The 26,829-nt window shown below is 43.0% G+C and overlaps 3 protein-coding genes across 3 annotated transcripts; 2 read left to right on the top strand and 1 right to left on the bottom strand.

The window, feature by feature from the left end:
• The first annotated feature begins 2,245 nt into the window (after positions 1-2,245).
• LOC134290522 (uncharacterized) lies at positions 2,246-16,449 on the top strand. Its single transcript, XM_062857680.1, has 3 exons — positions 2,246-3,364; positions 3,726-5,079; positions 16,193-16,449. The coding sequence occupies exons 1-3, from the start codon at positions 2,246-2,248 to the stop codon at positions 16,447-16,449; spliced, it is 2,730 nt and encodes a 909-aa protein (XP_062713664.1).
• Positions 16,450-16,706: 257 nt separating this feature from the next.
• Positions 16,707-20,066, bottom strand: LOC134290523 (uncharacterized). Its single transcript, XM_062857681.1, has one exon. The coding sequence runs from the start codon at positions 20,064-20,066 to the stop codon at positions 16,707-16,709; it is 3,360 nt and encodes a 1,119-aa protein (XP_062713665.1).
• A 496-nt stretch (positions 20,067-20,562) lies between these two features.
• Positions 20,563-24,720, top strand: LOC134290524 (uncharacterized). The gene has a single exon (XM_062857682.1). The coding sequence runs from the start codon at positions 20,563-20,565 to the stop codon at positions 24,718-24,720; it is 4,158 nt and encodes a 1,385-aa protein (XP_062713666.1).
• Positions 24,721-26,829: the final 2,109 nt, after the last annotated feature.

The following is a 26,829-nucleotide window of genomic DNA, read 5'->3' on the forward strand; positions in this document are numbered from 1 at the left end:
TGTATCATGTCATCAGGATGTGGGATAGGATGCCGACTAAAATGGTTCTCAAGAGTCATTCGACCGCTACAAGGAGACGTAGAGCGCAGCGAACTCGATCAAGTTTTCTTAAAAAAAAGTGGAGCCCTGTGGCCGTGCGGTTAGCGTCACCAAGCCTGTAATCGTACCATGCTATGGGGTGAGGGTTCAATTCCCGCTCCGGGGGATGAAACTTTTCCTAAGAAATGTTTCTTCCTCGTATCCACTGGTGCTCGTAATATGTATCGTGTACGTTGTCTAGTGTTAAGTTTCGTTCAGTCTGTACAGCCTTTGGCAGAAGACGGTGTCCGTTTCTTTTTAAGTGGAGGACGATCTGCGGACCCTTCGCAGAGTGCGGAACTGCTGGAGACACACAGCCATGGACCGAGTAGAATGAAGTCGGCTACTATGTACAGTAGAGGCTATTCAGGCCTTAGCCTGACCCGTAAGGTAAGTAAGCAATTTCCGCCCATGATTACGGTTTTTCTTTTAGGATTCCACACTGGTTTTTTATCCAAAAATTTTTACTGATTATGGTCAAAGTTTCACCCGTTTTTTCCTGGAGTTCTTTTTAATATTTCTGTTGAAGTTTTTTCCTGATTACTCCCTCTAAGATCCTTTTCTAGAATTTCTTGAACATATTTATTGTTCCAAAATTGCTTTAATATTTCCTGTTGGAGCCCCTGCTGGGATTTTTCACATTTTTTTAAAAGGTTTCCCTGGATTTCTCCGATTTCCTTACCTGCAAAGAACCTTCTCACTGAAATTTTCTCAGAAATCCATCTGGAGCTTCTTTCGGGATATCTCTAGATCATCGTATCTTAGACTTGGCTTTCTGTCGTCACCTCGTTTTTCGTAGAGCAATCAAGAACTCCAAGAAGTAGGCAGGAGAGTTGAGAGAACACTTTAAATGTCGGATGTTGGTAAGGAGACTCCCCGACTCAATAGTCTCAGGGTCGGAACGCTCACGTCACGGTATCCTCGAATTGGAAAACCTCAAACTTAAACTGTGGAACTTACAGCACTTATGAATAATGACACTTCATTAAGGTTTTACACTGTACTGATTCCCGATTCTAGGCACTTCCCACTATCTATCTCCGGGACCCCTTTGTTCTGCAGCAAACCCCACCCCACTGCGTTCTCTGTATTTCTAGAGGAACCTGGGAAAAGGGATTTTTTACAAACCCTTAGATTAATTTTGGAAGCAACTCTAGTTGAAATCTCACGAGGAACTCTGGGAGCAGTTCTGGAAAAACATATGCTCTGGAAAACAAATTCAGGGAAAAGCTTAAGCAAAGCCATATAGAAAAGATGATCTCAAAAAAGGCCTGAGTAAATGTTTGTAACGAATACTAAATGAATTTTTAAACAAATTTCCAAACGAACTAAAATGCAAATGGAGGGGGTTAGAAGCAAAGGGGTGTAAGTGACAAAAACCTAGTTTCGAGTAAATGAGGTTTAAAGTTTTGGACCAATTTTTCATCCCATACATGTATGGAGTTTCAAAATTAATCCAATTTTCTCAGATTTATTATAATTTTTCCAATCATCGTAGAAACAATCTTAAAAAAGTTCCTGAAAGCTTGGAATCTGAAGAATTTTATGATATGCTCAGCTCAAAATCGACAAAATGGTCATTTACACCATTTTGATTCTGGGCCCCTCAATGGTAATCCATGGAAGAGAACTTGCGCTAAGTATTTCCGTTTAGAACCTTTGCAGCCTATTTTCCCCTACCGTTAAACGAGGTAACTTTGACAGTTTTTCAGGAATTTTAAATATTTTCTCATGTAACAGTATTTTCCTTTGTTTTATATTATAAAAACAAGTACTAGGTTTTCAGTTATCAACAGCAATTCAAAGATTGGGTAATAAATAAACATTTTGGATGATCTATTTTTTGATATTTTTTACATATGAGTGAGAACCACATTTTTATTTTGTGGTAACTTTGATAGTGCCCTGAATAACACATGATATCTGAAACATTTACTAAAGATTGAAAACTGAGGAGTATGAACATGAACGAGAGGAACATGATTGCTATAATGAATTTTACATGAAATGTAATAACTGTAATGTAAGCTAGATTTAAGACAGTAGACGATCAGTAGCCGAAGCGAAAAGACACTTTTGTTTATCCGCTGCACTGAGAGTTAGATTTGTTTTCTTTTTTCTGGCTGTTTTCCTAGCTGTGCTTTGGCTATCCTGTAGCACAGGAAAAATGTCGAACGGAATCATCAAGAACACTTTGGTATTCCAGTTCCCGGAGGGTGCGGCAGGTCCCACTTTGGTGGAGATCGCCCGCTTTGTGAAAGCCTTCGATGCAGACAAGCGGACAATGGAGTCAAGCTACAAGATCTCCGATGAACGGGTTATCTGCATCAAGTTCAAAACAGAGGCTGCTATGAAGGAGGCGCTACTGCAGAACCCGGAGCTACATACGTTCCAGTACTCCAATGGCGACACAGTGCAAGTACGAATGACGGTGGCTGGAGGATGCATACGTTACGTGCGTGTCTTTGACTTGCCGCCCGAGATATCTGAGCTGGACGTATCGTTGGTGCTCGGGAGATATGGTACGGTGAAACGTATGACCAGAGAGAGGTTTCCGGCGGAGTTCGAATTGGACCTCTTTACCGGTGTCCGAGGGATCCATATGGACATTAAAAAGGAGATACCATCAACCCTGTACGTCGCGAATCGAAGAGCTAGGGTGTATTACGAAGGGCTGAAGCAGCGGTGCTTTTTGTGCAAGGAGGAGGGCCATCTGAAGGCAGACTGCCCCCAAAATAAACGACGTTTACCAGAAAGTGGTGCATCCGGGGTGGCAGTATCACCAAGCGAGAAACCAGTAACCAGCAAGAATACATACGCCGGTGCAGTGATCGGAACCACGGCATCAAGCAAAATCAGCGAAGAACCCCAGTTGTCAATGGTGAAACTGGTATCGGCGAAGGATGACGGCGTGGCGCAGAGGGTGATGGATGGGAGCTCCTTAACCGTCCGTGTGCCAGAGGACCGGGAGTCTGAGGCTGATTCCAAGGCAAACACTGAGGAGGAACCAGACACAACAGACGAGCTCACTGCGGAGGACAACGAGCGAACCAACAAAAGACCTCTCACAGCAAGCAGCAAATCCGGGTCCGACGATGGTGGTGTCATGTTTGTTACAGTTGACCGATCCAGAAGGACTCGTAAACAGAAGCGGTGTGACGAAGATGCGGAAAGGCCGAATCCACTGGCAGTAATTGCAGCTGCGGTGCGAAGCGATGAACGGATCACCAGATCAAAATCCAGACGCCAGCAGGAGGAGCGATCGCGATCACGAAGTGGTGTGAAGGTGAGTCTCTCCAATGCTGCAACCGATAAATGCTGATTCTGACATTTAATGTCAATCAACATTAAACGATACTTCGAGTCGCTGTCTACTCGAAACTCGAATCTCGTACACAACATTGAATGCAAGTGACATGAACTTTGTGAGAAATATTTCAACGGTCAATATTAATGCGATAACAGTGTGCTCCAAAAAAGAATTGCTAAGAGATTTTGTGGTACAAAACGACGTGGATATTGTACTACTACAAGAAGTTGCGTTTGATGACTTTTGTTTCATCCCTTCACATCACGCGATTGTTAACCGTAGCGATGCGAATGTTGGAACAGCGATACTTATAAGAAAAACTATTCCATTTGAGCAGATCATAATGTGTCCCACCGGCCGACTCATTTCCGTAGTTATCGGTGGTCTCAACGTCATTAATGTTTATGGGCATTCGGGATCGCAACATAGCGCTGAGCGAGATGATTTGTTCCAGAACACTATCGCTCCGCATCTGAATAAGGGACAGCAGATTCTAATAGGGGGCGACTTCAACTGTATATTGGATGCAGTTGATTGTAGAGGGAAGTACAAACCCTTCTCAAAAGGAATACGCAATCTCATCAATTTGTTCCAACTCGAGGACCTTGGGTTGAAAAATCGGGACTACACCTTCTTGCGACTTAATTCGGCATCTCGTCTGGATAGGTTCTACGGTGGTAAAGACTTCGTTCAACAAGTTAAAAAGTACGTTACAATGCCAGTTCCATTTTCTGATCACCACGCAGTAGTTCTCAAATTCGAAGTCAGCTCCCAAAATATTCCTCCGGCTATGGGTAGAGGATATTGGAAAATAAATGCTTCTTTGCTGGCAGATGATGAGACATCTGAGGAATTTGCTCAAGTATTTGCCAGTCTAAAGCAAAGACGCAAGCATGCAGTTAGCTTTTCGGAATGGTGGTCGTACGACTTTAAGAACAAAGTGAAAAGTTTCTACAAGTCTAAAGCCTTTGAATTCAACCGAGCTCATGCAATAAAGAAAGGAAGTTGCTACAGTCAGTTAAATGACTTAATGCGACAGCAGTCTGATGGCTTGGACGTACAAGAGAAGATGAGCAGTGTAAAGTCAGTACTTGTCGGACTGGAAGAGCAACGTTTGGCAAGCCTTCGTAATAAGGTGCAGCCATCTACCATGCTCGAGAGTGAGAAATTAAGCATATACCAGGTGTCTCGCGTTATGAAGCGCGGGTTTATTACGCCACAGCTGACAATTGAAACTCCGGAAGGATACACAACTAAACAAGCGGTGCACGATCACTTCGAAAAACAGTTCAGTAAACCACAAGAGCAACAAAGATCAGCTTATTCCGCCTTGAACCATATCAACAAACAGCTACCACAAAACATGGGAAACAATCTAATGTCGCCAATAGGAGAACAGGAGCTACTTGCAACAATCAAAAGCGCAACAAGGAAAAAAGCTCCTGGGCCTGATGGACTTACCTATGAGTTCTACGAAAGGCACTTCGAGCTGCTCAAACAGGATCTTTTGAAACTTTTCAATGGATTTTTGGATGGATCTATTACAATCCAAGAGAACTTTTCCAACGGAATCATCGTCTTGATCTTCAAGTCCGGGAATCGAAACGATCTACAGAATTACCGTCCAATCAGCCTTCTGAACACAGACTACAAAATTCTAGCGAAGTTATGTGCAAGAAGGCTCAAAGCATGTATGGAACTACTCATCGGAGAAGGACAAACAGCAGGACTTGAAGGAAAATCTTGTACACAAAACTTGGACAAGCTGAGAACGGTAGTTGCACGGGGCCAACAAAGCAAGCGAATGCAATTTGCGTTGCTGAGTTTAGATTTGCAGAAAGCGTTCGACTCTGTAGATCACACCAGGCTTTGGGAAACACTGGCGAAATATCAACTTCCAGGACAGTTCATTGAGTTCGTACGAAAGCTGTATGGCAACGCATCGTCACAAGTGTTGGTGAATGGTGCTCTAACAACATCGTTCAGGATTTTTCGTTCTGTACGTCAAGGTTGTCCATTATCTATGTTGCTGTTTTCACTCTACGTGGAACCTCTGATCCGGCAGCTGTACGATTCAACGATGGGACTAATGATAGAGGGAAGATTTTATAAGATAATGGCATACGCTGATGACCTTACACTGATAGTAAGAAACAATGAAGAATTTGATCTTGTGATGTCTATAGTAACTGATTTTGCCATACAAGCAGCAATCCAAATAAATTTTCAAAAATCTGGATTCTTAAGGTTCAATAACTGCTCGTTAGGGCCCCAAATGATACAAGAGAAACAAGAATTCAAAATTTTAGGTATAATAATTAGAGATAATTATAAGGACATGATTAGGTCTAATTTTGATAAAGTGATAAGAGCCTTCACTACTGCATGTCATAACCACAGTGCAAGAAACTTAAGTCTGATCGAAAGAGTAATGATTTTGAATACATACTTACTATCAAAACTGTGGTATGTGGCTCATATGTTACCACCTAATAATTCTCACATAGCTGAAATTAAGAAAAGAACGGGCTACTTTCTATGGAATTCCTACTTCTTCAAAGTAAATAGGAATCAATTATATCTCGATTATAGTGAAGGGGGGCTCAAACTTATAGACCCAGAGAGTCAGTGTAAGGCACTTTTTATTAGGAATATTTTGTATGACTGTGGTACAAAGACCAACCATTTCTTGATAAAACATTGTAATATTAATTCATCCAGAAACACAAAGAAATGGATCGAAGAAGCGAAAAAGCTTGAAAACCATTCATGTACTGAAAATAATAGGACATTGTATAATTACTTCATTGATGAACTAAAAACCCAACCCAGTATACAACAAAAGTTTCCGCAACTCTGGTGGGACTGCATTTGGGAAAATATCAATCATTCCTTCCTCAGTCTAAAAACTAGGTCATTGCTTTACCTTATTTTCAATGATGTTATACCAAACAAAGCAAAAATGTACAATTATACTGATAAAGTTGACAATAATGTTTGTGAAATATGCAACAAACCTGATACAAATATCCATAGAATTAAGGAATGCAGCAAGTCGGGAATTATATGGAACTGGATTACAAATATTATAAAACAAAAACTTAAACTGAAATTAGGGTCACCAGAAGAAATTTTGTATTACGGCATAACTAAGAAAAATCATTCTAAAAACGCTGCTCTCTACTTGGTAGCGGAGGCAATGGCATACAATATCCATCATAATAGAAACCCCAGCCTATTTTATTTCCAAAAAATTATACGAGAAGCAAGATGGAATAATAGGAAAATGTTTAGAACATTTTTCCGCACGTGTCTTAACATATGTTAAGTAGGTAACAATTGTTAAGATCTAAGATATTTAATGCCTAATTATTACCATTTATGTATATGAGGTACGATACATTATAAGGTTGTAGTTAGTATTTTAAGATATGATCCGTGAATAAAAAGTTTTAAAGATAAAAAAAAAAAAAAAAAAAGACACACTTCCTTAAAAGAGAATTATTTCTCACTGGAAGTGTACCTGAATTGTACAAAAATTTGAAAAGAAGAAAAAAAAGGAAAAAAAAAAAAAAAAAAAAAAAAAAAAAAAAAAAAAAAAAAAAAACATCTTATACCGATTTTTCAAACCCTCTAAGCAGAATACCATTTTCGAATGAATGTAACACAGCGTAACAAAAATTAACCTTTGGTCTGTCTCAAGAGCAAACTTATGTGTCTCTGACAGATTTTGGGCCACTGAATCCGAATCTGGGCTTAGATTTGCTCCATCACGTCTCAATTTTAGGCTGTACCTCAATTTAAAAATAAAAATGAAATATGCGATTTTGGGCCTTTTTGGACCGAAATCAATTAAGCATGGAAATATTGTTTAAGCATTCAAATGGTAAATTGTCAATTAACATCTAAATTAACGACTCATGCAAAATATTACGTTTTACCAAATCTTATTTGATAGTTTAATGCAATTTATGTTCGGTACGATTTTTCCCATACAAGTCACCCTCCAAAAATTGCATGCAAGTATACAAACCAACATAAAATGCCTAAATCTGTTAATTTTGTTAAACGAAATATTTTGCATGAGTCGTTTGTTTAGATGTTAATTGACCAATTAACCTTTTGATTGCTTAAAAAATATTCCCGTGTTCAATGGTCTGCAGTAAAAAAACGCCCAAAATCGCATATTTTGCCCTATAAATTTAGGTATAGCTCAATATTGATACGTGATGGAGCAAATCTTAGCCCAGATTCGAATTCAGTGGCCCAAAATCTGTCAGAGACACATAAGGAGTGTATCGGAAAGTAGTTGAAAATGTTCAGAATGCTCTATCTCGAAGCTGGGTTGGTCTTTTCATTTCGGTTCTTCTATGAAATCTTCACAATATAGTTAAGTTTAGAATACCTTGGAAAAATTTGGAAAATGTTTAGTATTATTGAAAATATGGTTAAATGAATATACATCACAAAATAAAAATCTGCACAAAATGCAATTTTGTTAAGACTTTTCAACATTTCAAAAATCTGTAGCGAGTAAAGTTTGTACGATAAAAAATCTGGAAAATATTGCTGCTTGATAACAGTTATGTACAAATAACATATCATTCAACACCGACTTTCAAAATTCATATTTTCGATAGAAAAATCTCCTATATCTACAAAATGGTCCACTACAAAAAACGTCTATTTTTTGGTCAAACTTTGAAGTTCTGCTTTTAATATCTGAAAAGGTTATCAAATTATTTTTTTGCCCTAACTTACTCGTCCATAAATTAAAAAACATACCCTATTTAAAAAAATGCGAATAGTTCATTTTATGTATTTTTTATTTGCGTAAACATGATTTTGAGGAGCATAGAAAAAGGGGGTTCCTCAAAAATGGCCTTTTTTTCATTTTTAAGAATTGCGCTTAAATGCAGTGGAGATTTTTCTTGTAAAAAATAATTTGCCTATATCATGAGGATTCTTTAGCTTATTATATTTGCACAAAAAAGTTAACATTTTTCGAACATTATCGAACTTTTTTCGCAATTTCATTTTTTTAAAAGGTGTGCAAAAATTTAAAAACATGCGTTCAGTAATCTAGGTTAAAAACCCAGTTAAAAGAACATTTTTAGAAAATCATAAAAGTCATTTCTTTTTTCAAGGATTTATACAGTATCTTCAAAAATAAAATTACTTAAAAGTTGTATCAAACTATTTTGAGGCTCTTTTAAACATTTTCAACTACTTTACGATACACTCCTTAAGTTTGCTTTTGAGACAAAAAAACAGGTTGGACTGTGTAATCATGATGATTAACCTGGGCTTGTTAGGGGAATATCTGTAAGTAAAAGAAAATCGCTTTGAGTACTGTTCCTTTGAATTCCACTAAGAATTTGCATCCTTTGAGAGATACGTATTTCGACCTCAACTGTAAGGTCGTCTTCAGTGTCTTGTACTTGACGAGTCTAGTCAAGTACAAGACACTGAAGACGACCTTACAGTTGAGGTCGAAATACATATCTGTCAAAGGATGCAAATTCTTAGTGGAATTCAAAGGAACAGTACACGCTATGTCTGAACAAGCAGATTATAAAAATTGAATGTACATCGGGTTTCTTTCCATAAAACATCAGTATTCAAGCTATATTTTCATTTGCAAAAGGTTTCAAAATATTCTATCGGTGAAATTTTTTCCATACATTTTGTATGGGAGAGAAATTGACCGAAAATGAGGATTTCAAGTAAATTTATATGAAAAACGGTCAAAAAGATGGAAAAATCAAAATTTCCCCGATAGAATATTTTGAAACCTTCTGCAAATGAAAATATAGCTTGAATACTGATGTTTTATGGAAAGAAACCCGATGTACATTCAATTTTTACAATCTGCTGGTTCAGACATAGCGTGCAGTACTTAACGCGATTTTCTTTTACTTACTGTGTAATCAGTTTGTACCTTTTAATTCCGCCCTATGTTGCTTATCCTTTGACAGATACGCGTATTTAGATTGCCACTTGTAATCTTCCTCAGTGGATACCTGACACTTTAGGGTAGGTGACGGTCTCTAGCAATTTTGTGGAAAACGGAAAAATCGGGAACAACAATTTAATTGTAGGTTATCGTATTAACTAGCATCATATGTAATTTATGTCATGCACAAATTTCGAAACAAGTTTGCCTAATTCTACCAGCCTAAACGCCCAAGACGCACAAATGGGTGGGGAAAGCTTTACCCACAACCGTTGAATTATGTCCAAATACACGATCCTTCAAATTACAGTACGTGTCATTCTCGATCCTCTCTGTTGGCTGCTCTTCTGGTTGGCGCACACTGAGCTCTGGCTGGGACTGAAGGCACTGAAGTGGTCTGCCTAGGTTAGGCCTGGCATACAGTTCGCCCCCAGTTCGTTGCGATTGATTGATTTGGATAAAAATAAAAATTCATTCATTTGAATGAGTTACATTAGCATCGCGGTAATGACCAGTCGGCTAAACAGCCTCGCAGCAGCCAGCAGCAGCGTGCCCCGTGGGAGATGCCAACTATGACGTTCCGAAGCTTTTTACGTGGGCTGCCACCAGGTGATGATCCGCACACAGTCCGAAGCAATTTGGTTCCCTTGCTTGGAACGGTCGATCAATATGTGGGTTCGTGAATTTGGGCATTACGAAGAGCTGAATCACTTTCCAACCTTCTGTGGTATATTATTTGGGATAGCTTGCCGTAAATTAGTGAGTATGAATAACACATCAATTAGTCGTATTTTGCGGGATTGTTGGGATTTTGTTTTAGCTAATCACTGATCTCGTAACGACTGGCTGGCTAGTCACCAAATGTTGGTGCCATGATTATTTTTAGCAGGAATGGAGATAAATACTTCATGTATGATTCTATATTATCATCATATGTAGTATTTTAATTTCGTTCTAACCTACACATTAATGTTTCATTTGGGTAGTGTTTTTGGAGTAAATTTTTTTTTTGGATCAAAATCAACTCATTTGTTTTCTGGGTTTTATGTTTCCATTCAACGTTTCATTATTTATTGTATCTCCTTCAGGGAATCGATGGTATTGTTCTTTCTCGTCAATTAGATATAGGATGATTCGCCAATTGTTGAGCACTAAAATTTTTATCATAAATCGAAAATTTTGGAATCATTGTATACCGCAGATGACACGAGCACAGCACAATTCGTAGGATTAATTTAAAGAAATTACTGTTACGAAATAAGCACAGTTACAAGAACTGGATGGATGTCCTTGGAACTATGCAAAGTTTTAATTAACTTTTTTATTATCAGGCTAACACAAACTTCGATTTTCTCTTATGTCACCTCCCCTCTCGGAAAAATTTGGTCGGAATTCAGAATTTTGATGTGGGACACAAATACTTTTTTCAAGAAATTTTAAAATTCTAAGGTGGAATTGTTCAGCTTATTGGACGCAGTGGCTTAATTTCATCAATTGCATTTATTTTTTACCAAAGTTACTAAGTTCCCTTGAAAAACGAAGAAAGCTTGCGATGGTTGCACTTTTAAATGATACCTTGATACCTTGTTGGCTACAAAGTAACTTTACTCCAATGCCGAGCGTATAGTAGAGCACCATCTTCGTCGGTCTTGGGCGATGTTCCTCCAGTTTCCCCGAACGTGTAGGGATCGTAGATCTTCTTCAACCGCGTGCAGCCAGCGAGTTCGCGGCCGCCCACGAAGTCGCCTACCTCTACCGGGTTCTCTGCTGAATATTGTTTTCGCTATTCTTTCTTCCGACATTCGCACTACGTGTCCAGCCCACGACCAAAGACCGCCAGCTAAGAGTTGTGTGCTTAGCTGGTAGTGCAGCCTGGGCACTGTTGTCCTTCTGACTTCAGCTAGATTGAGGAGGTACGATCCGAGCGTCTGTTCACCAAGGAGGTGCGGCTCAAACAGCGTCTGTTCTGGCATCCAGCGGCTGAGTATGAAATGCTGTATTGCGTCAGCTATACCTAAGAAGGCAGCCCCTTCAACGCAATGTAGGCAGCGCGGCCCCGGTAAGGTAGCCTGCTGAAAACCTTCAAACACCCAGAAAAGCAATAGTAGAGCACTTTTAAATGATGTCATATTAAATAAAGTATGCTCTCCGGAAATTCTTGAAAACATAAACTTTTATGCTCCCACTCGATCATTAAGGAATATAAACTTGTTTTATATAAACAGTCATCGAACAAATTACGCCTTGAATGGGCCTCTTTGGAGCCGGAGGGGTCATATATGACCCCAACATAGAAACGGCTGTATAAATTCACCCATTCAGCAAAACAGAATACTGTCTTCGGCAAAGTTGTTGCAAATTGAGTCCTCTATTAAGGAAAAATGGGAATACTTGTATTTGAGACTTAATTGACAACCTAGAACATCCTGAACACCATGAAATTTGAAACAAAATAAATGACATACCAGTTGTTCTAAAAGCTGAACTTATATATGGGTTACGTTTATATGTATTCATTAACCCTTGGTCAAGAATATCATGAGATGTTTTATATTCTGGAATGTTCTAGGTGTTCCAAATTGTCCTAGAGTGAAGTCCTTCAAATCTTCAAGAATAATTTTATGTATTTTCGCCACAAATAATAGCATTGCATAACCTACTGTGATCCATGAAGCTCCTGTCATATACAATGTCATTTAGAGACACTATAGGGATATCCCAGGTCAGCCAAACTACCTTGGAATTCCGAACTTCAGGTCTACACTCGTAACAATAGCCATATCTGTTATACTGAGTAACGCTGCATAATCAATCGCGATTACTGGAGCAGTCTGAAGTCAACTAGCTTATTATTACTCTTTGGGACATTCAGGGTCGTCCAAACTGTTCTATAATGAAGTCCTTAAAATCTGCAATAGCTCTATGTGTTTTTGCTATAAATAATAGTATTATATAATCTGGTTGGATCCGTGAAGTTCTTGAAATCTCATTCATGTTCAAATGTCATTTAGAGACACTATAGGGATATTCCAGGTCAGCCAAACTACCTTGGAGTTCGAAACTTCAGGTCTACACTTGTAACAGTAGCCATATTTGTTATACTGAGTAACGCTGCATAATTAACCGCGGTTACTGGAGCAATATGAAGTCTATTAGCATATTTTAACTCTTTTGGATATTCACGGTCGTCCAAAATAGTATTGCATAATCTGCTGGGATCCGTGAAGCTCTTGAAATCTCAAATGTCATTTAAATACACTATAGGAATATTCCAGGTCAGCCAAACTACCTTGGAGTTCAGAACTGCAGGTCTACACTCGTAACAGTAGCCATAGCTGTTAAACTGAGTAACGATGCATTATCAACCGCGGTTTGTGGAGCAGTCTGAAGTCTTCTTGCCCTTTGGGATATTCGCGTCGTCTAAACTGTTATATAATGAAGTTCTTAAAATCTACAAGAATGTCTTTATGTGTTTTTGCCACAAATAATAGTATTGCAGGGATCCCTGAAGCTCTTAAAATCTTAAATGCCATTTAGAGACACTATAGGGATATTTCAGGTCAGCCAAACTACCTTGGAGTTCAGAACTTCAGGTCTGCATCCGTAACAACAGCCATATCTGCAATACTAAGTAACGTTGCATATTTATCTGTGGTTACTGGACCAATCTGAAGGCTACTTTTTATTATTAACCTTTAGGACATTCAGGGTCGGGCAAACTGTTCTAAAATGGAGTCCTTCAAATCTACAAGATAAACTTTGTGTTTTTGCCATAAATAACAGCATAGCATAATCTGCTGAGATCCGTGAAGCTCTTGCAATCTTAAAAGTTATTTAGAGACACTATGGAAAAGGCTTAAGGTCAGCCAAACTATCTTGGAGTTCAGAACTTAAGGTCTACACTCGTAACATCAGCTATATCCGACATACTGAGTTAAGTTTCATAATCAATCGCGGTGATTTTGTTTTAGATAGTAACGTTATACTACCAAATAGGATCTCTGAACCTCTAAACTCTTAAGGGTTACTTCATGATAATTTTTGTGATAATTCCACATTCCACATCAGCCAATTTGGACAAGTTCATGGTTTGGTGCTCGATCAGTAATTTGGAGTTCAGAGCTTCAAGTCTACAATTATGGTAAATGAATTTTACAATGGGTTGAAAAACGTTCAGTAATCAACAATGTACACTGAACCATTTTGTCAGGTAAAATCGACTACTTTTGGGATATTGTAAGTTGTCCAAATAACTTTCAGCTCAGTTCTCAAGATATAAAACCGTAACAGTAGCTGTTTGCACTGTAAACATTATGGGACACAATCAACTAGATTGCATGTTGGAATATCAAAAGGTTTGTCAATATACTATAATGATGTCAAGCAGACTTACCTGAAATAACTATCAATTCAACCTATTGTGAAGAGCCCTGTACCGTCCAGGGGCTGCATTAAACAATACACGGAATGTGATATCTTTCATTTCATTACAGTCCGACATCTTTTTAATAAACTATATTGAAGTATCACAAACCATCACTTATCTTATATTACAACGGTACAGGGCGCTTCAATTGGATGAGAAATTCAAGCAATGGTCAAGTGAAGTAATCATATTCGAAAATGTTCCAACCTTTTCAATGTCGTATACATAACACAGCCAGATCATGGTAGTTTATATTTAGGAGTGTGTATGGGCAACATTTTTTTGTGTAGGGTAACGGTTGAATTTTGGACCCCTAGAGGGCATTGCTTTGAATTTTAGTCAAAATCAAACAGATTCAGAGGCTATTTACACATAATGATGATGTTAGTATATTCGTAAAAGCCTCCACTGTGCGTTAAAAATACCCAAAAGGTCATTTCTGGCGGAAAATTTGATGAAAATAACTAATTTTTGAAGCATCAGTTTTCACTGTTTTGGACACCCCAATATATTTTGGACCCTCTTTAGTATATATTTTGGACACCCGGTGTTTAAACTCGTTTGAAACTATTGTGGAAGATTATGCCGCTTGAATATGCTGGATCACATCCTAATTACTTGATTGACAAAGGCTGTTTAGACGAACTTTGCGAATTTAATGCGCTAGAGTGATAAACGTTTTTGTTTACATCTGCAAGTTTCCTCAGCAACGCAATCTCTTTTTGTAAACATGATGCGACACTCGCACGGATGACTCATCATTAAACCTGTGTAAGTTGTGATAATACGACCCAGGGGGTCCAAAATATATGGGGGTCTAAATTATATTGGTTACCCTATTCTTACAGTGAAAAATAAAAAAGTCAATTGAAGAATGTATGTTTTACATTAAATATAATTGTAAAAGTTTAACAACTCTAAGACTTCCTCTAGTTTTTTTTAAGAAAATCGTAAAAACAACGCTTACATATGTACTTATCACATGCAGCGCAACGAGTATCTGTTCATCATTGCCATATTATATGATAGATTATAAATCGTAGCTTTGTATAATGAAAGAAGTTATCGTTACACCCGTAGACTTTTGGATCTAAATTCAAGAACAATTTGAATGACCTAGAATATCCCGACTGAGCTGATAATGTCTATTGAACTTCCAGAAGACTTACTGGACATGATAGATTACAAACCAAAGCTTTGTATAATGAAAGAAGCTACCGTTGCGCCCGTAGACTATAGGATCTAAACTCAAGAACAGTTTTGATGACCTAGGATATCCCGACTGATGTAATACTCTCTATTGAACTTTCAGAAGACTTACTGGACATGATAGATTACAAATCATAGCTTTGTATGATGAAAGAAGCTACCGTTACACTCGTAGACTTTAGGATCTAAACTCAAGAACAGTTTGGATGACCTAGGATATCCCGACTGAGCTGATACTGTCTATTGAACTTCCAGAAGACTTACTGGACATGATAGATTACAAACCAAAGCTTTGTATAATGAAAGAATCTATCGTTACATCCGTAGACTATAGGATCTAAACTCAAGAGCAGTTTGAATGACCTAGGATATCCCGACTGATGTAGTACTCTCTATTGAACTTTCAGAAGACTTACTGGACATGATGATTAACCTGGGCTTGTTAGGGGAATATCTGTAAATAAAAGAAAATCGGGTTAAGTACGGTTCCTTTGAATTCCACTAAGAATTTGCATCCTTTGACAGATACGTATTTCGACCTCAACTGTAAGGTCGTCTTCAGTGTCTTGTACTTGACTCGACTTGAGTCGAGTCAAGTACAAGACACTGAAGACGACCTTACAGTTGAGGTCGAAATACGTATCTGTCAAAGGATGCAAATTCTTAGTGGAATTCAAAGGAACCGTACTTAACCCGATTTTCTTTTATTTACTGGACATGATAGATCACAAATCGTAGCTTTGTGTAATGAAAGAAGTAACCGTTACTTTCAGATCTAAACTCAAGAACAGTTTGGATGACCTAGGATGTCCGGAAAAAATATTCTGCATAATATTCTACCTTTTTTATACTATTGAGCACCAAAACTACAGAAATACGTAGAAAAAAACCCATAATAACGCTTGGAAAAAATTCGGCTTCAAAGGGTTAAACATAATAATGTCTTGTTATAATGAACATAGAGATAGAATCGATGTAACTATGAGTAGGAACATGCTTAACCCTCATGTGGCCAGCAGGGTACCCGGGTACCCAGCACCCATTTAAAATACATGGTGTAGAAAAAAGCCAAAAGTTTGCCGGCCACATAACGGTTAAAAAGCTTTTAATGCAAGAAGTCAGGCGCAATTACAGTATGCGGCAGGAAAAAATGTGAAAGTGTTTTTCAACTTCAAACCTCGTTTTCGTCCATTTGACGTTAACAAAACTGTAGGCAAACCTGGCTACGTCGACGAGAACACGGCCGAGGGACCAACAGTCACCAGCTACAACAGGAACAGACAGCAGCAAACCACTACGGAACGGCGGCGACCACGTTTTTCCGTTGACCACGTGGGGAGGGACACCACTTTCGAAGAGAATTCTACGGTCTTTCTCACTCGCGGAATGACGAACTCGAGGGTAGGTTTGTTGGACACGACTGTATTTGACGGGTATCGAAACAAGACTAACCTAAAAGAGCCGAAATGATCCATATCTGCCTATCCTATCCTATCATCGCGCTAACACGATCGGCACGGTACCGATCGGATTATCAATCTACTCCCCTACTCTCTGAGTATTGTTCGGCTCATTAACGGCGTGAGTGCTTTTGCACGTTATAATATGGGATACAATAGTAAGTAATTCAAATGTTAGATCTAATTAATTTTAACAAGTCATTTGATTGCCAACATGCCGGGCCCCGTTGAAAGCCCGCTTTCAACAAACACCAAGCGTCTCCATGCTCAGTGGGTGGTAGGCTGCTGGGGAGAGGGATCCTCGATGGGAAGTGGACACACTTCGGTGATTGCTCGTCGGTAGCTCCCGTGTGCAGTTCGAACCTGAACTACACGAACATGTCCATCCTTACCGGGGAATACCTCTTCGATCCGACCGAGATTCCAGCGCATCGGAGGTGCGTTATCATCTTTAAGGAGCACCAACGTTCCTACATCGATGTCCTGATGGACAGTTGGCCACTTCTTGCGGTCCTGTAATTGGGCTACGTAATCTCGCGACCAAGCTTTCCAGAAATGCTGGAGGCTTCGTTGCATTTTCTGGAACGAATTGAGACGATTAATGGGAGTATTGCATAAATCGGGCTCGGGGAGAGAGCAAAGTGGTTCTCCCACGAGCAAGTGCCCTGGTGTCAAGGCAAGGACGTCTCCGGGGTCCGACGACATCGGACATAGTGGACGAGAGTTCATTATTCCCTCGATCTGAATGATCAGGGTGTTGAAGTCATCCGTGTTGAGTACCGTATCCTTCATGACACGGTAGAGGTGGTACTTGAAGGTCTTGACGGAAGCCTCCCAGAGGCCGCCGCAGTGGGGTGAACGGGCTGGATTAAAGTGGAAAGTTATTCCAGCTTCTGCACAAAACGAGTGCAGTTCACGCGATCGGTGCATCGCGTCGAATTGCTTCCGATTCTCTTCGAGCATACGATTTGCTCCGACGAAAGTTCGTGCGTTGTCGCAGTATATATCGGAGACACGACCGCGACGACCGACGAGGCGCTTTAATGCGTTCACGAACGCGTCGGACGTAAGGTTGTACACCATGTCGATGTGTACCGCTTTCGACGACATACATACGAAAATCGCGACATGTATCTTGACCGACGGACCGCGACGATTCGGAATCGAAACCGAAAACGGCCCACAATAATCGACGCCACAGTGGGTGAACGCGCGCGACGGCGTAACTCGCACTGCAGGTAATGGTCCCATGATTTGGCAGACATTTCTGGGACGGCAGCGAAAACAGGTAATGCACTCCCGAACAGCTTTTTTGGCAAGATCGCGGCCTCGCACTGGCCAGTAGCGCTGGCGCAACGTCGACAAGAGAAGTTGTGGTCCAGCATGTAACATTCGGAGGTGCGTTGCTCTCACGATGAGCGTTGTTAGGTGGGCCTTTTGGGGCAATACCAATGGGTGTTTGGTATCGTACGGAATATCGAGATGCTGCAGCCGACCAGTAATTCGCAGCAACCCATTCGAATCTAAGAACGGGCAGAGGGTTTTTAAAGGAGATTTGAACGAAAAAGCTTTGCGGATAGTCCCCTTGTACTTCTTGAGGAATTCGATTTCCGCCGAAAAATAGACCTGCTGCGTTTGCCTGACGAGCTCCATCAGCGCTTGTTCCAGTTCCATATGCGAAAGCGGACCAAATTTGCGCCTTTCAGGTGGTTTAGTGCGGCAGTTATTAACAAACCGCCGCAGCCATGCGACCTTGCGTTGTAGATGGGAGAGCGATGAATGCTGTTCGATGAGATCAATCGTATCATGGTGAGCGACTACAACTGAAACGACCTGTTTGAATTCGGTTTTCCGAGCTTCTTGATGTAGTGGTGTTAGTTTGATGCAGTTCTCCGGCCAAGTATCCGAATTTTGCCGAAGGTAGGGGGGACCGTGCCACCAGAGCGAATCTTCCATCAACAGCGACGGAGAGACTCCCCTCGAGATCTTGTCCGCAGGGTTCAGCTCAGTCGGGACGTGCCGCCACATACTTCCTCCTGTCAGCCGATGAATTTCAGCAATCCGATTCGAAACGAATACCTTCCACGGCGTAGAAGACGAAGCTATCCAATGAAGAACGATCGACGAATCGGTCCAAAATGTAACCGGGAAAGCCAGTTTCGTCGAATCCAATACAAAATCGGCCATTTGAGCGCCGAGAACTGCCGCACACAATTCGAGACGAGGAATAGACAAATTACGAAGTGGACTGATACGCGATTTCGCTATCACCAGGTTGCATTGCTGTTCCCCAGTAGAGCTTATGGATTTGACATACATGCAGCAGCCGTACGCATGTTCGGAAGCATCTGAAAAGACGTGAAATTCTACGGCTTGGTAGTCTTCGATGAGAATGCGACGTGGAATTCGAAGCGAAGATAGCGTTGCAATCTCGTTGCGGAACTGGATCCACCACTCTTGATATTTCTCCGGCAAAACGTCGTCCCAGCTGAAGTTTTCGAACCACAGTGCTTGCAAAAAGATTTTTGCACCAACGATGGATGCCCCGACTAATCCCATCGGGTCGAAAAGACGTGACATCTCAGAAAGAACCAAACGCTTTGTGATTGGCTCAGAAGACGTGAGATCTGGAACGTTGAAGCTAAATTCATCTGACTGTGGGTGCCAAAGAAGTCCAAGAGCTTTCACCGAGTCAGATTTGCTGATATCTAGTTCTGTTCGAGCGTCCCGAAGCGATTCCGGAATTTGGGAGAGCACAGTGGGACTATTACTGCTCCATTTTCGCATGTTGAATCCGCCTGAACGAAGCAGCTCGATTAGCTGATGGTTTGTTTCCACCAAGCGTTGTTCGTTGTCGTCCCCCGAGAAATAATCATCAACGTAGAAACATTTTCCAACCTTTGGGGCAGCGAGGGGGTACTTGTCGGCTTCGTCCTCGGCGAGCTGATTGAGAACGCGTGTAGCGAGATACGGTGCAGGGGCAGTCCCGTATGTTACCGTTTTCAGCCGATAAGTCTTCAATTCATCGGCTGGATTCTCCCGAAACAGGATCAGTTGCAGCAAAGAGTCATCCGGGTGAACCCACACTTGCCGGTACATTTTCTCGGCATCCGCACTCACCGCAAAGCGAGGAATGCGAAAGTTGACTAGTGTAGCGATGAGGGGCGGTTGGACGGTGGGACCAATATAGCAGAGATCGTTCAGCGAAATGTTGTTGCTGCCGCGACACGAAGCGTCGAACACCACGCGTGTCTTCGTGGTGGTGCTGTCGGGCCGCTGAATGGCGTGATGAGGAAGATAGAAGTGCGGGGTAGACGGAGATAAATCAGGCTTGATTTCTTCCATGTGCCCCAACGATAGGTACTCATCCATGAACTTCGAGTACTCTGCGTGTAGTTGTGGATCAGACGACAGCTTCCTCTCGATTGCCGAAAACCGCCGCTCGGCGATTCTGAACGACTCTCCCAACGAGTCAAGCATCTCCCCACGAATCGGCAAACGAACCACGTACCGACCGTCAGAAGCTCTATAGTGTGTCTTTCGGAAATGATTCTCGCAGTATAGCTCCTCCAACGAGAGCGCCTTTCCCTTCTCAAAACTCTCCACCTCCCAAAACTTGTGAACCATCGACTCCAGGTTGTCGATCGATGACACGTTGCAGACGACGGAGGGGGCGCATGGTTGTGCTGCTTCTGCTCCTGCTGTAGCTGGTGGCTGTTGGAATCTCGGCCGTGTCCCCGTCGACGTAGCCAGGTTTGCCTACATTTTTTGGTGCCGAAACCCGGGACTGCCAGGTCCCCGTCATCGTTATCGGCCGGCGTAAGAGGATAGCGTGGATTGTTCTCGAACAATAGCGGGCTCCATTTTGGAAATTTTCGCCGCTGTTGTGCCACCCCACGGATCTTCAGCCGGATTACTTGCTGCATCGGTAGCTGTTCTCGACCTGGACGTTTGCAAAGGCACGGAAGATCACCAGCGAGCAAAGGACGCAGGTCAAGCCAAGTGAGCCCAGGTAACGCACTGGAGACAAAAGGTGAGTGGACCGCCATTTTATTTTCGACCAATAAATTGTTCTCGTGCGTTTTATTGTTATCGCACCCATTTTGGGTCCCATTGTTCGAAAATGGTGCTTCGACAGTGTAAGAAAACTAAGAAGCTCCTCCTGAAAAGGAACAATATCATCGGTTCCGCCAAGCTAATTAAAGAATACGATGAAAATTTCGTGTTTGACCGTGATTTTCCTCAACTCAAGTTTCGGCTTGAGACGTTAGATAGCCTGTGGGAAAAGTTCAATGAGGTGCAGGCAGAAATTGAACTTGAGGATGAGCTTTCGGAGGAACTTGCTGAAGAACGCGTTGATTTTGAAACGCAATACTTCGAATTGAAAGGCTCGTTAGCCACCAAACTTGCGGTCTTTGATGAAAGAGCTGAAAGGCGGCCCGGTTCACCTGGTGCTCCGCCTGCACATGCTCCTTTTGTTCGCCTCCCTGAACTTAAAATTCCGGAGTTCAGTGGAGATTACGATGAGTGGATGAATTTTCACGACCTTTTCACCACTCTCATCCACACTAACGGCCAACTTTCGGCAGTACAGAAGTTTCAGTACTTGAAAACTGTACTGAAAGGTGATGCTTTGCGACTCGTGCAATCTCTCGCAGTCTCCGCGGCAAACTATGCTGTTGCGTGGGACTTGCTAAAAAAGCGGTTCGACAACAAAAACTTCCTCATCAAGCAACATTTTTCGGCATTAATGTCCACTCCATCTGTGCGCAAAGAGTCTTCGTCTGCGCTGTGCAACCTTGCGGACGAGTTCGACAAGCACGTGAGCGTGCTCAATAAATTAGAAGATCCCAGAGAGCATTGGAATTCGTTCCTAGTTGAACTGCTCAGCAGCAAACTTGACCCGTTGACGCAAAAGGAGTGGGAGAATCAGCTCCAGGAGAATGTGCGGCCAGTGTATGCTGACCTGGTTGCCTTCATCCAAAAACGTTCTCGCATTTTGCAGTCAATTACGCTCTCCCAACCTTCGCCATCTGCGAGTAAATCCGAACCGAAGCATGAGTCCAGACCCGCTCGGTCGAAAACTTCGTTGTACCACTCAGCCAACAATGATAGCACTCAAAAGTGCAGTTTGTGTAAGCAATCGCACACACTATCGCAGTGCGATGAATTTAGGATGCTAACGCCTCAAAAACGCTTCGAGTTGGCTAAACGGCAAGGACTTTGTCTGAATTGCCTAAAATCATCTCACATGATGAAAAATTGCTCTGCTGGTTCGTGTCGGACCTGCAATAAACGTCACCACACACTTTTGCATTTGAACTCGCAGTCTGCCAGCAATACAGAGTCCCACGATAAATCTGTGGCAGCACAGGTTGGCCAATGTCAGCAATCCTCACAATCAGCCACGGTCGTCGAATCGCCGTCGTCGGTGCCGTGCATTGTCGATCAATGTCACGGGGTCCCTCTGGTTACGGGACAGGCCTCGTCGCCGTCGGATAGGCCAACCAATCGTTCGTTATCGTCCGTTTCGTCGCCGGTTCCCCCGGTTATACCGTCAAGCTTAGCTCAAAGCTCCTCGCAAGTGACGAACTGCCAAACCGTCACACCCAATCACTCTTTCGTATCGAAAGCATGTATCTCGTCAGTGTTCATGCTTACTGCCTACGTGAAAGTCCAACACGTGGATGGCACTCATATTCTCGCTCGCGCCTTGCTGGATTGTGCATCCGAAGCCAATTTCGTAACCCAATCTCTCGCTCAACGGCTTTGCTCGAAACGCACACCAGCCAATATCGATGTGTACGGTATCAGTCAAACAGTAAAACAAGTGAAGCACAAAACGATCATTACTGTATCGTCGCGCTACGGTTCGTACACAAGTAGCATGGAATTTCTAATTTTGCCCACATTGACTAGAGTCCTACCCACTGCAACTGTTGACATTTCGAAGTGGGTCATTCCTCGCCACCTTCCCCTTGCTGATCCTAAATTCAACATTGCGCATGATATCGACCTAATCATCGGTATCAAAAACTTCTTCTCGATTCTGGAGAACGATCAAATCTCCGTTGGAAATGGTTTGCCAGTGCTTCGCAAAACAGTTTTCGGTTATGTTGTCGCCGGTGAAGCAGAACAACCATGCGCCCCCTCCGTCGTCTGCAACGTGTCATCGATCGACAACCTGGAGTCGATGGTTCACAAGTTTTGGGAGGTGGAGAGTTTTGAGAAGGGAAAGGCGCTCTCGTTGGAGGAGCTATACTGCGAGAATCATTTCCGAAAGACACACTATAGAGCTTCTGACGGTCGGTACGTGGTTCGTTTGCCGATTCGTGGGGAGATGCTTGACTCGTTGGGAGAGTCGTTCAGAATCGCCGAGCGGCGGTTTTCGGCAATCGAGAGGAAGCTGTCGTCTGATCCACAACTACACGCAGAGTACTCGAAGTTCATGGATGAGTACCTATCGTTGGGGCACATGGAAGAAATCAAGCCTGATTTATCTCCGTCTACCCCGCACTTCTATCTTCCTCATCACGCCATTCAGCGGCCCGACAGCACCACCACGAAGACACGCGTGGTGTTCGACGCTTCGTGTCGCGGCAGCAACAACATTTCGCTGAACGATCTCTGCTATATTGGTCCCACCGTCCAACCGCCCCTCATCGCTACACTAGTCAACTTTCGCATTCCTCGCTTTGCGGTGAGTGCGGATGCCGAGAAAATGTACCGGCAAGTGTGGGTTCACCCGGATGACTCTTTGCTGCAACTGATCCTGTTTCGGGAGAATCCAGCCGATGAATTGAAGACTTATCGGCTGAAAACGGTAACATACGGGACTGCCCCTGCACCGTATCTCGCTACACGCGTTCTCAATCAGCTCGCCGAGGACGAAGCCGACAAGTACCCCCTCGCTGCCCCAAAGGTTGGAAAATGTTTCTACGTTGATGATTATTTCTCGGGGGACGACAACGAACAACGCTTGGTGGAAACAAACCATCAGCTAATCGAGCTGCTTCGTTCAGGCGGATTCAACATGCGAAAATGGAGCAGTAATAGTCCCACTGTGCTCTCCCAAATTCCGGAATCGCTTCGGGACGCTCGAACAGAACTAGATATCAGCAAATCTGACTCGGTGAAAGCTCTTGGACTTCTTTGGCACCCACAGTCAGATGAATTTAGCTTCAACGTTCCAGATCTCACGTCTTCTGAGCCAATCACAAAGCGTTTGGTTCTTTCTGAGATGTCACGTCTTTTCGACCCGATGGGATTAGTCGGGGCATCCATCGTTGGTGCAAAAATCTTTTTGCAAGCACTGTGGTTCGAAAACTTCAGCTGGGACGACGTTTTGCCGGAGAAATATCAAGAGTGGTGGATCCAGTTCCGCAACGAGATTGCAACGCTATCTTCGCTTCGAATTCCACGTCGCATTCTCATCGAAGACTACCAAGCCGTAGAATTTCACGTCTTTTCAGATGCTTCCGAACATGCGTACGGCTGCTGCATGTATGTCAAATCCATAAGCTCTACTGGGGAACAGCAATGCAACCTGGTGATAGCGAAATCGCGTATCAGTCCACTTCGTAATTTGTCTATTCCTCGTCTCGAATTGTGTGCGGCAGTTCTCGGCGCTCAAATGGCCGATTTTGTATTGGATTCGACGAAACTGGCTTTCCCGGTTACATTTTGGACCGATTCGTCGATCGTTCTTCATTGGATAGCTTCGTCTTCTACGCCGTGGAAGGTATTCGTTTCGAATCGGATTGCTGAAATTCATCGGCTGACAGGAGGAAGTATGTGGCGGCACGTCCCGACTGAGCTGAACCCTGCGGACAAGATCTCGAGGGGAGTCTCTCCGTCGCTGTTGATGGAAGATTCGCTCTGGTGGCACGGTCCCCCCTACCTTCGGCAAAATTCGGATACTTGGCCGGAGAACTGCATCAAACTAACACCACTACATCAAGAAGCTCGGAAAACCGAATTCAAACAGGTCGTTTCAGTTGTAGTCGCTCACCATGATACGATTGATCTCATCGAACAGCATTCATCGCTCTCCCATCTACAACGCAAGGTCGCATGGCTGCGGCGGTTTGTTAATAACTGCCGCACTAAACCACCTGAAAGGCGCAAATTTGGTCCGCTTTCGCATATGGAACTGGAACAAGCGCTGATGGAGCTCGTCAGGCAAACGCAGCAGGTCTATTTTTCGGCGGAAATCGAATTCCTCAAGAAGTACAAGGGGACTATCCGCAAAGCTTTTTCGTTGTCGTCCCCCGAGAAATAATCATCAACGTAGAAACATTTTCCAACCTTTGGGGCAGCGAGGGGGTACTTGTCGGCTTCGTCCTCGGCGAGCTGATTGAGAACGCGTGTAGCGAGATACGGTGCAGGGGCAGTCCCGTATGTTACCGTTTTCAGCCGATAAGTCTTCAATTCATCGGCTGGATTCTCCCGAAACAGGATCAGTTGCAGCAAAGAGTCATCCGGGTGAACCCGGATATCCCTGAGTTTTCGATAGTTTCGCGTTGCACCACCACGAAGACACGCGTGGTGTTCGACGCTTCGTGTCGGGCCGCTGAATGGCGTGATGAGGAAGATAGAAGTGCGGGGTAGACGGAGATAAATCAGGCTTGATTTCTTCCATGTGCCCCAACGATAGGTACTCATCCATGAACTTCGAGTACTCTGCGTGTAGTTGTGGATCAGACGACAGCTTCCTCTCGATTGCCGAAAACCGCCGCTCGGCGATTCTGAACGACTCTCCCAACGAGTCAAGCATCTCCCCACGAATCGGCAAACGAACCACGTACCGACCGTCAGAAGCTCTATAGTGTGTCTTTCGGAAATGATTCTCGCAGTATAGCTCCTCCAACGAGAGCGCCTTTCCCTTCTCAAAACTCTCCACCTCCCAAAACTTGTGAACCATCGACTCCAGGTTGTCGATCGATGACACGTTGCAGACGACGGAGGGGGCGCATGGTTGTGCTGCTTCTGCTCCTGCTGTAGCTGGTGGCTGTTGGAATCTCGGCCGTGTCCCCGTCGACGTAGCCAGGTTTGCCTACATTTTTTGGTGCCGAAACCCGGGACTGCCAGGTCCCCGTCATCGTTATCGGCCGGCGTAAGAGGAGAGCCCGCTATTGTTCGAGAACAATCCACGCTATCCTCTTACGCCGGCCGATAACGATGACGGGGACCTGGCAGTCCCGGGTTTCGGCACCAAAAAATGTAGGCAAACCTGGCTACGTCGACGGGGACACGGCCGAGATTCCAACAGCCACCAGCTACAGCAGGAGCAGAAGCAGCACAACCATGCGCCCCCTCCGTCGTCTGCAACGTGTCATCGATCGACAACCTGGAGTCGATGGTTCACAAGTTTTGGGAGGTGGAGAGTTTTGAGAAGGGAAAGGCGCTCTCGTTGGAGGAGCTATACTGCGAGAATCATTTCCGAAAGACACACTATAGAGCTTCTGACGGTCGGTACGTGGTTCGTTTGCCGATTCGTGGGGAGATGCTTGACTCGTTGGGAGAGTCGTTCAGAATCGCCGAGCGGCGGTTTTCGGCAATCGAGAGGAAGCTGTCGTCTGATCCACAACTACAGTCCCGGGTTTCGGCACCAAAAAATGTAGGCAAACCTGGCTACGTCGACGAGAACACGGCCGAGGGACCAACAGTCACCAGCTACAACAGGAACAGACAGCAGCAAACCACTACGGAACGGCGGCGACCACGTTTTTCCGTTGACCACGTGGGGAGGGACACCACTTTCGAAGAGAATTCTACGGTCTTTCTCACTCGCGGAATGACGAACTCGAGGGTAGGTTTGTTGGACACGACTGTATTTGACGGGTATCGAAACAAGACTAACCTAAAAGAGCCGAAATGATCCATATCTGCCTATCCTATCCTATCATCGCGCTAACACGATCGGCACGGTACCGATCGGATTATCAATCTACTCCCCTACTCTCTGAGTATTGTTCGGCTCATTAACGGCGTGAGTGCTTTTGCACGTTATAATATGGGATACAATAGTAAGTAATTCAAATGTTAGATCTAATTAATTTTAACAAGTCATTTGATTGCCAACAAAAACTATGTTTCAACGTTCCATGATCTTTAATAGGCTAGTTTTCTGAAAAGTTAATTAAAAAATTTCCCATTTCGGTCACTACCCTTTACAGGGCGGCGCCTGAAACTAAAGACAATCAAAATTTTCAAACCGCAAAAAAGTACACAGGTCGCTAAATTTCGTATCTGATAAAACATTTTTTTTTAATTTTCTCTACAATATCAACAAATATATGTACTTATTTGATCTAGTATGAGAAACTACATGGCTCTGGATCAGTGTGGTTTGGTTGTTCATCAAATTTAAGCTATTTGTTTTTACTGT

This window comes from Aedes albopictus, chromosome 3, assembly GCF_035046485.1.
Source record: "Aedes albopictus strain Foshan chromosome 3, AalbF5, whole genome shotgun sequence".
NCBI lineage: Eukaryota > Metazoa > Arthropoda > Insecta > Diptera > Culicidae > Aedes > Aedes albopictus.